Source organism: Grammomys surdaster, unplaced genomic scaffold (assembly GCF_004785775.1).
Source record: "Grammomys surdaster isolate TR1022 unplaced genomic scaffold, NIH_TR_1.0 330, whole genome shotgun sequence".
NCBI lineage: Eukaryota > Metazoa > Chordata > Mammalia > Rodentia > Muridae > Grammomys > Grammomys surdaster.
In genome coordinates this window covers 583,970-593,502 of record NW_021604749.1, presented here as the reverse complement: position 1 = coordinate 593,502, position 9,533 = coordinate 583,970, and the positions used below count along the sequence as shown (strand labels likewise).

Genomic DNA, 9,533 nt, shown 5'->3' with positions numbered 1-9,533 from the left:
AAAGAAAGAAAGAAAGAAAGAAAGAAAGAAAGAAAGAAAGAAAGAAAAAAGTAATTGCAAAGAAAATGCAAAACCCTTGAAAGCGTTCACTTTGGTTTGGCACAACTGAGGCAGTTACATATTTTCTTTATATTGTCATACATGAACTGTGTAAGAAAAACCAAATTACACAGAAAAATGCTTACCTGGAACATGGCAATGTGCAGTTGAACCCGCTGCAAGCTTGTCTTACAGGAAGAAATGCTGGTTTCCAGCCTGCGTACCAGGTCATGCTTCTTCCAGGCTGTATCATAGGAGCTGGCTAACACAGTAGCTCTGTTCATTACCAACTGTGAGAATTTCCCTACCTGGATGTTGTGTTCCACAGCCTTCTTACACAGATCATCTACAGAAACTTTGCTTTCAGCACCAAAGTCTTTTGCCTCTACCTGAGCAATGATGTCTACACCCAGAGCACTGATAAAGCTACACAACGTGAGTCCAAGGGCTTGGTTTGGGAGTCCTATCAAGAGCTGTCTTACAAAGTCAGCTGTAAAGGCCTTGATAGGCTTGGCCATTTGGTCTTCACTAAAGCAAGAATTTCTAAAAAGGGTTTTCACATTGACAATCTGAACAGGTCCATTCACGGTACTCTGATCTTCAAGTGAACTTGATCCTAAAAAGAAAACAAAAATCATCTTAAAATGGGACCTGAACAAATAAAATCATATAAGATACTGCTTATCTGAAAAATGGAGAATTTACAAGTACACAGTTAAATTAAGCCTACTCCAAAAGATCCCTTCTAGAGTACTATGAACAGAGCTGGAATGCTAATATTACCTGACAATGTTTTAGAAAAGGTACCACAGAGCCTGAAGAACTCCTTAATTGTCTGTAGTCTTTTTAAAAAGAAAATCTCTTCTAGCACCTGACGGTGATTGTCATCATCAAAAAAATTGACCTGGGTACTCCTGGCTTCCCGAATTATGTCAATCTTCCGCCAAGCAACAGGAATCTCCATCTTGTTTAACTATGCAAATGAAAAAAAGGAATGCTCACTTTCCTCTGTTCACATTAAATGACTATTGCACTTACATCTTTCATAAAACAAAGTTAATGTTTACCTTCTCAACTAATAAGCCAAAAGCAGTTTCAACTTGGGCAAACATGCCATCAAATGCTACCAAAAGCATCTGGCCAGCTGACATTTTTGGTGTTTCATCAACTGAACCATTTCTTGGTTGGATTAATTCACCATATTGAGCATGTAGCATTCTAGAGAAAAAGAAACTGTTGTTAAAACCCTCACCTGAAGGAGAGTTTGTTTGGGGAATACAAAAGTCTGTGAGCCTTAGAGATTTCTATGCAAAGTCTACAGAAACATGTTAGTATTATGCTAACTTCTATGAGACAATGATATTAGTGCCAATTTTATTACAAAATCAATAATTCCAGCTCAGTTTTAGTAATGTGTAATAACTACTTATGTAATTTCAATTTTACACAAATGTGAAAGACATTTTATAAATTACTATATAAATATATAAGAACATCAAGAATAACCTAATTCCAAAATGTAGATCTATAAAACTGTCAGGTGCAATAGTACTATAGCAATGTAATTGGAACCGACTTTAGACAGTAATGGAAGTACCTGCCATTTGGAGTATATACGGTTTTGAATTATGCACATTTTAAAACTTAAAAATATCGTGTGATGTAGAGCATGTCAGATGACAACTTTCATCAACAGCAAGGCATGATGTCATATGCCTCTGACCCCAGCAACAGAAAGCCAAGACGAGAATCCTGTGTATAGCCAATCAGAAAGTTCTAGGCTCAATGAAAGAGTCTTATTTTTTAAAAGGCAGAGAAAAGGTAGAAGACATTTGACATCAACTTTTGATGTACATACACATGAGCACATGTACCTGCACCCACACCTACACATCAAGGAAAGGTCTGAAATTCAGTAAAACATACACAGATTTAATCTAACTTTTAACCATTCCTTAAAATGATGATACTGCTATTACATAAATAGTTTCAGCTACTTTTAACTGGTACATGTCTATACTATTAGTTACAGTCTTACACAACTACAGCTAAAAAGGAGAAAACGGGATTTCTAAGTGCAGCATTGAGTCAAGAAGGAATTATTGCTACCTTCTTGTTGAAGAACAACAAAAAGTTTATATTCATATTGTTTCCTGAAATATTTAAGAAAGTATCTACTCCAAAATAACCAAGGAAAGGCTGTTAAAATGGCACAATGGATAAAGCAGTCACTATCAGATCATGCAGGACTAATGATGAATCAAGTTCAAGCCACAACCCTAGTAAAGGTGGAGACATAGGACTCCACAAAGCAGTTCTCTGACCTCTGTAAGTGCACATTGGTATGTGCAACCCCCCCCAACCCGTAACAAAATTAGCAAGGAACAGAGCTTAAACTAGAACGAGCAGGTGCAAATGACTTCACATGTGGAAACAAGTCCTTCTCTCCCTCCTCTCTACTTGTGATTTTCCATGTGAGGAAATCAGGTGGGCAGTATTTCTAACCCCTCAGTTATATTTTCTGCAGTAAACTTAAATACTAGGATGACAAAGAAAGTGATCTTGAGTCTCTAAGGGCTCTCAGCACAGCTACAATGTATGTCTACAGAGCTGTGTTTCCAAAGTCAAACTGCTTTTCTGGATTAAAGAAGAATACAATGTTTACTCTTCCAAACATAACTATAAACTAAATTAAAATTGTTTGCCTGAAGTGGGTATACACTTAATCAGCCAAGTTAATCACCTCAGATACTTTCATGGCTTAAAAAAATACACCGAGAGCTGACAGGAGGGCTCAGTGGGTATAGGTATTTGTCACAGAAACCTTACAACCTAAATTGGATCCTAAGAACCCATATAAAAAGATGGAAGAACTGACTATAAAGCTGTTCTCTGACTTCCACATATGCTCTGTGGCAAGTGACTTTCCCCTCCTCATCGAGTGTGCACACTCCCCACCGACACCCCACAAAAAATAATCCCCCATATACACACACTGAACTTTATGCACACATGGTAGCCATGACAACAAAAGGGTGGTTGTATACAACAAAGAGCTGCATAAGCCACTAAAGGGCATAGACACTTAAAGAGGTATGTGTGTTACTAGTGAAATACTAGAACACCCCATGACTTTCCCACTGACCATTTCATGACACTGCTACTGTGTAGAAAGCATGCACTAAGGTCAGACTAGACATAAGCTTGCAGATGACTGCAGACAATCTCTAGTAAAACTGTAATCATGAAGTAATAGGCTTGTGTTGTTCTTGTTAATCATAAACACTCATCAGTAATCAGATTTTCCCTAAAAATTAAAAACAAATTTAATTAGGTTAGGGCTCAGAATCTTATTACCTGGTTTTCTCCTACTTCCTACCACCCTCTCTTTTTGTGAAAGAGGATGGCTCAAACTAGCCATGTTCTTGCCTTAGTCTTCAAAGCCCTGGTATTTCAGGCATGTGTCACCTATTGCTGATATCTTTTTTGCCATCTCTTTTTTGGCTGAAACAGAACATAGCTGGCTAACACATTTACCTGGCAACATCAATATAATGTGCATGAGTTTCTTCTTCAAGTCCCATGGCTGTGTTTCGTAAGTAGGCTTGAAGCGACTCAACCAGAGTCTGCAGAGGAACTCCATCAGTTGTCTGCTCAATGAGACTGTCTAGTTCATGGAGCATACTTTCTAAGGTGCACTCCCCCTTCATTAAACATCTAAGTGCTTCTGGGAATATGATTTGCCGAAAATTTGAATTTAATTCCTACAAAAAAAAGGAATATATATATGTTAATGCGTTTGTTAAGTGTTATACATTTCATAATGCAGTCCAAGAACTGAAACCCAAAAAATACAGGGCATGGTGGCACAAGCCTGTAATCATACCTCTCTGGAAGCAGAACCTGAGGGATTGCTTCAAGTTTGAGGATTGCTATAAATTTGATAGGAGCCCGTATCACACGGCAAATTCCACACTAGCCAAGGCTACAAAAAGAGATGCTGTGTCCAAAAAACCCAAAACTTAAAAACAAAACTAGGCTGGGTATGATGGTACACCTTTAATCCTAGCTCTTGGGACTAGGAGGCAAAGGCAGGAATTAGAGGCCAGTATAGACCACATGATGAGATCCAGGTACCAGCTAGAGCTGCAAAATAAGACCCTATCTTAAAAAAAAAAAAAAAAAAAAAGCAAAGCAAAGAAAGAAAATACACACAACAACCACAACAACAACAAAAACCCAACCTACATGAAGCCACACTCTAATCCTTAGATTTTTATTATTTTATATGTATGAGTATTTGTTTCATGTGTGTCTATGTAGTGGCAAGCTTGGGCCGTATCGCTCTGGCTATACCACTCTGGCTCCCTGAAGATCATACACATGCATACACCAATTAATTTTAAAATGTCTTGGCTAAAAGGTAGGGCACTCCTAAACCTTCCCCCCTAACTAATGGAGGCCCAACAGGCCAGTGGCCACTTACCCAAATTCTTACATGGCTTGTTGGCTTTATCTCCTGTCCCAACGCTTCATGGCAATCTTTCTTCTTCCCATAATGCACCCCGGCTCACACAACTCTAAGGGTCCTGCCCCATCTGTCTTTGCCCAACCATTAGCTACTGGCATCTTTATTGATTGATCAAAAACCAATTAGGGACAAGGACCTTTAGTGTTTAGACACACACATTCCCAACTGAATCAAAACACTAAACCAATCTATAACAGGAAGAAGTCATAGAGAGTCGAAAGCCCAAGTTCGTGGGTGTAGGTGTCTGGTTATGGTTATTTTACCAATTATAGATAGGTTGTCATTTTAAGGGCTAATTTAGAAATGGACATAATTTTAAACAGAGGGGAAACAGATGGGATAGATTACTAAATTTTATTCTTGAACAGAACATTGTATAACCATAATCTTACATTGGTATTATTGATACAAAATTTGAAATTAATATTGTTACTCTTAAGATATGCATTGTGCCTATGCAACTCATTCAAGAATACAAGGTTTTGACCCAGTCCTTCTAATAGCTGCTATTACAATCAGTTTAAGATGATTAAGTAGTACAAGTTAAGGGCCAGATAGTAAACTCATGGCTAGGTTAGATTCTGATTTAATTATAATAAAATGCTTTTCAATTTACTCAAATAGAAATGGCTAAGAATAGCTAAGGTTTAATAGTTCAAATATACTTTACATAGTCTTCAAAAAACATCAGATCCACAAAATATGACCTTTTACATGCTTTCATTATCAAAGGTCATTTGACAACAAGATATGTCTGCTCCCAACAGTTTCCAATTCTCATTCAAAGAAAAATTGAACATCTTTACCTCCAGGCGAGGTTGCTTATCATGGCAAGGTAGCCATGGGGCAAAAATTGCTCTATCAAAAAAAACATAATGCAGGAGAGTTGACAGTTTAGTTCTGCTAAGACAGAACAAACTAGTCCTTCACAGTTCCTACTCCATTTCAAAGTCTATCAGATGGTTCTGGGCCAGAAGCTAAAGACAGATTCTGCAACATTATAAGGAATAGGGGCTGTCCAGGTAGTCAGCCTTCTCTACAACTGTTTCAGAAGCTATGTTTAGTGCTTCCTAAGTACTCAGGTAATAGTTAATTTGTTGTTGGATTTCTGACGAGGTTGAAGTCTAGTTATAGTCTCATAAACAAACTTAGGTTGTTTAGCATTGAGAGATATGATATAGAGTTGAAAACATGGTTTTCAAATGGTGTTACAGGCTAAAATCAAAATAGAATTCAGGTATAGAATCAAACTCTTTAAATTAGGAATGATGGTAGAGTACTTTAAGTAACTGACAAATATGATGGACTAGGTGTCGTTTATATATCCTACTCTATGATTTACATAATTGTTATGGTTATACTCAATTTATGTCTGAGAAGAGTTTTGTTTTTGGTTTTCCTAATTTGATAACAGAAATTAATTAGAACCAATTAAGAGATCGGTCCTAATGCTTTGATTCGATCAGGAATCTGTATGTCCAAACACTAAAGGTCCTTGTCCCCAATTAGTTTATGATCAATCAATAAAGATGCCAGAGGCCAATGGCTGGGCAAAGAGACAGGATAGGACCGTTAGAGCTGCTCAGGCTAGAACTCAGCAGGGAAGAAAAAGATCACCTTGAAGCCATGGGATGCAGATGAAGGTAGGAGCTACAGGAGATAAGGCCAATAAGCCATGTAAGGACTCGGTAAGAGGCCACTGGCCACTTCCCCAATTTGACCTAGGGTAGCAGGAAAAGGTTTAGGAGTACCCAGCCTTTGGGGTAGCCAAGACATTTTAAAATTAACATGCGTGTGCGTCTTTCATTTGCAGATCCAAAGATAGCTCCTGGGCCTGTACAATCTGCAGGGAGCAAAAGTGTAGCCCAAACTCACCTCTACACTGTATGTGCTAGTGCTTGAGAAGGTAATGAGCCTTCTCCATGTGAGTGCTGAGAATTAAACCAGGTCCTTTGCAACAAGTGCTCTTAACAAGTAAGCCAACTCTCTAGCCCATGATCCTTATTTTAAAATGACTGCTTAAGCAATACTCAAATTAATTATAAACCTCATACCAATCCCTGCTTTATGCACACACACACATGTAGCCATAGCAACATTATAAATAACTGCTTAAGTAACACTGAACAGTCAAACTGCTCCTTGAATTAAGAACCTAAACAAAACTGCTCAATATCTAACAGTCAACTTATAAAACCTGGGGCAAAAAGTGGGGACCCCTCACTGCCTGATAATCTGTTTTGCTGCAGAGTTGTTTGTTGTTGTTTTAAGACTGGGTCTCATAGCTGAGGATGACCTTGAACTTTCTGACCTTCCTGACTCTACTGTCCGAATACCAGGATTACAGGCATGTGACACTACTCTTGGTTATGTGTCTCTCAGGATCAAACTTAGGACTCATGCATGCTAAGCAAGCACTCTACCAACAGAACTATAATCAGTGCTCACCTGCAGAGATGTATATACTCCATTGGCTAAATGAACAGCCTCAGATGCTTCTACTGGGTTGGGAATATCTAAGTCCTGTGGTACCAGGTGGCACTGCTTCAGTAACTGCACCAAGCAGGTAACATTTCCACTCATACTACACAGCTCCTCTAGGAACCAGGCTCCATCTCTGGACGTCAGATCAACCAGCTGCTCTCCAGCACTTGAAGCTGCACCTTCCATCATAAGGTTGCGCCTATGTGGACAATGAAAACAAATTTGATGGAGTGTACATAGACTAGTGAAGACTTCAAATTTCAAAGAAAGTGACTAACATTGGCCAAAACTAATAGTGTTTTTAATCTGGGATTAACAAAAACTACATTTAGACAATAAGATGATCTAGTAAGAAGCACACTAGCTCACCTTGTAAGAGTACAAAGGGCAGAAATAATGACACTTGCTAGACTCAGAGATCCTTCTTCTCCATTCTCATGAAGAAAAACTTTAATGCAACGCTCAATTTCTTTCAATTGATCTTCACAAACTGGCACAGTGACAGCTTCTTGTTTCAAGCGTTCCACTTGTCTAATAAGTCTGCTGTTTATATCTGCTGCATACCGCTGAAGGGTCATTTCAGTGGCAGTAATGAACTGACACACTGTTGGAGGTGGCTGAGGAGCATACTGCATTTCATATCTGTAACAATAAAGTAGGTGCTTGCTTATATTACTATATTACTACATATAAATAACATTCACACTGTAAAGTGAGAAAATTGCATTCTATTCTCAAAAAATAAAAATCATTAATTACATTTCAGAAAAGTCTCAAGAACATAAGCTATTTCATAAGACAGCTCACTGAGTGATAAAATGACTTATAAGTTTCTTAAATCCTACCATGTGAATATTTTCATCTACTAATTAGGAGACACAGTGTCTTGCAAGAAAAACCCTGAATGACCTCACATTAATATCCTCTGTCTCCCTCTGCAGTACTGCAGGAATGGAGTCCATAGCGTTACATATTCCATACATATAACAACACTGGATCACACCCAAGCTCTGAGTGGTTTGATTGAGCCAGTCTGCCTACTGGGATGAGGCTGGCTTCAAACGTGAAATAAACATCCTCTTACACAGCACGCTATCTGGGGATGATGGTACAATTCTGTAATCTTGGCTACTTGGAAAGGGGATATAGGACAGGCTTTCTCAACAAACAAACAACAGGAACTTCATTCACATTTCATCTATTAATCATTTTTCAGAAAAAATAAAATACAAAATGCAACTGTGCCGGTTCATTTTGTCAACTTGACACAAACCTCAACATATTTGGGAAAAAGAATTTTAACTGAGAAAATGCCTCCCCCAGATTGCCTGCGTATAAACAGGTCTGGAGGGTATTTTCTTGACAAATGACTAATGTAGAAGAAGACAGCCCACGGGCAGGTGGACGAGTAAAGCATGCTGAGAAAGCAAGGGAGGAAGACTACTTACTGCATAGTTTCTGCATCAGTTCCTGTCTCCAGGTTTCCTGCCTTGAGTTCTTCCCCTCACTTTTCATGCTGGACTATACATGATAAGATGAAAAATGAACCACTTCCTCCCCAAGTTGCTTTTGTTATGGTCTTTATCACAGCAACAGAAAGAAGCTCTAAGACAGCAACTTACAACACAACCCCGTTCCCTTTAGTGTGAAATGAAGAGAATGAGATGCCTTCAACTTACTTCCTATAGAGTTCTTGGCAGCGCTCTACTGTGGTGTTACAGATGAGCTCCTCCATCCATGCCTTCCACTGTTCAATTCGATGTTTCTGAAATATGGCTTTTGGATACTGCAGAGCCACAGTTGCATAGTGATGCAGCTGTTCCAGACAGCCACGGAGCACGGAACGCCTCTGCTGCAACAGAGCGCCAACTTCCCCCTCTAGCTGCTCACACTGGCTGATGAGGTGTGCTTGGCCAGCATTCTGTAGAAAAGCTGTTGCTGGTACATAGCTTGGGGGACCTTGTAGTAAAGACAGTAACAATGAAACCATATCAAGTCAGTAGTCGTTGAAAGCAGACTCAATTTTAAGACTCAAAAGTTAGGCTCCCATCCCTCAAACACACAAAGACAGAGTCCACAAGCTCACATACCAAGGTCCATTTGTGTGCTTATCTCTTGAAGCAAACTTGCAAGCTGAGTTGCTTCTAAGTTACTGAATGCAGCCTGATAATGTGTTATCCACTGTTCAAACTCATTCAGCTTCACCTGGATTGCTTCCTGAACAGCTCTTTGCTGGGTCTGTAGTTGAGTATGCTCAGAATACCTGATCAGGAAACCAAAGCCAAAGGTCATTTGCAGCTTTCTTCTATCTAGTAAAGGCTTGACATTGTAAATATTTAGACTAGTTAGCTCCTTTTGAATCTCAAGGGCACTGTTCAAATATCTCCTTGTTCTGGTTTGTTCCAACCCTGCAATTTCCTTAAATGCTCACATTTTAAATAAGCACTAACTAATACATGCTGAGTCTGAGATTTCTTGA

At 38.9% G+C, this 9,533-nt stretch overlaps 1 protein-coding gene across 2 annotated transcripts in view; it reads right to left on the bottom strand.

The window, feature by feature from the left end:
- Window positions 1-9,533, bottom strand: part of Smg1 (SMG1 nonsense mediated mRNA decay associated PI3K related kinase) — a 105,295-nt gene that overhangs the window by 14,078 nt on the left and 81,684 nt on the right. For both annotated transcript variants that reach the window (XM_028778234.1, XM_028778235.1), the window contains 8 exons: window positions 9,145-9,317; window positions 8,734-9,013; window positions 7,424-7,696; window positions 7,019-7,253; window positions 3,577-3,803; window positions 1,107-1,257; window positions 823-1,012; window positions 186-655 (listed from right to left, as the gene is read on the bottom strand). In XM_028778234.1, the coding sequence (XP_028634067.1) occupies window positions 186-655; window positions 823-1,012; window positions 1,107-1,257; window positions 3,577-3,803; window positions 7,019-7,253; window positions 7,424-7,696; window positions 8,734-9,013; window positions 9,145-9,317 (1,999 nt within the window). The remainder of the gene's footprint in view (window positions 1-185; window positions 656-822; window positions 1,013-1,106; window positions 1,258-3,576; window positions 3,804-7,018; window positions 7,254-7,423; window positions 7,697-8,733; window positions 9,014-9,144; window positions 9,318-9,533) is intronic.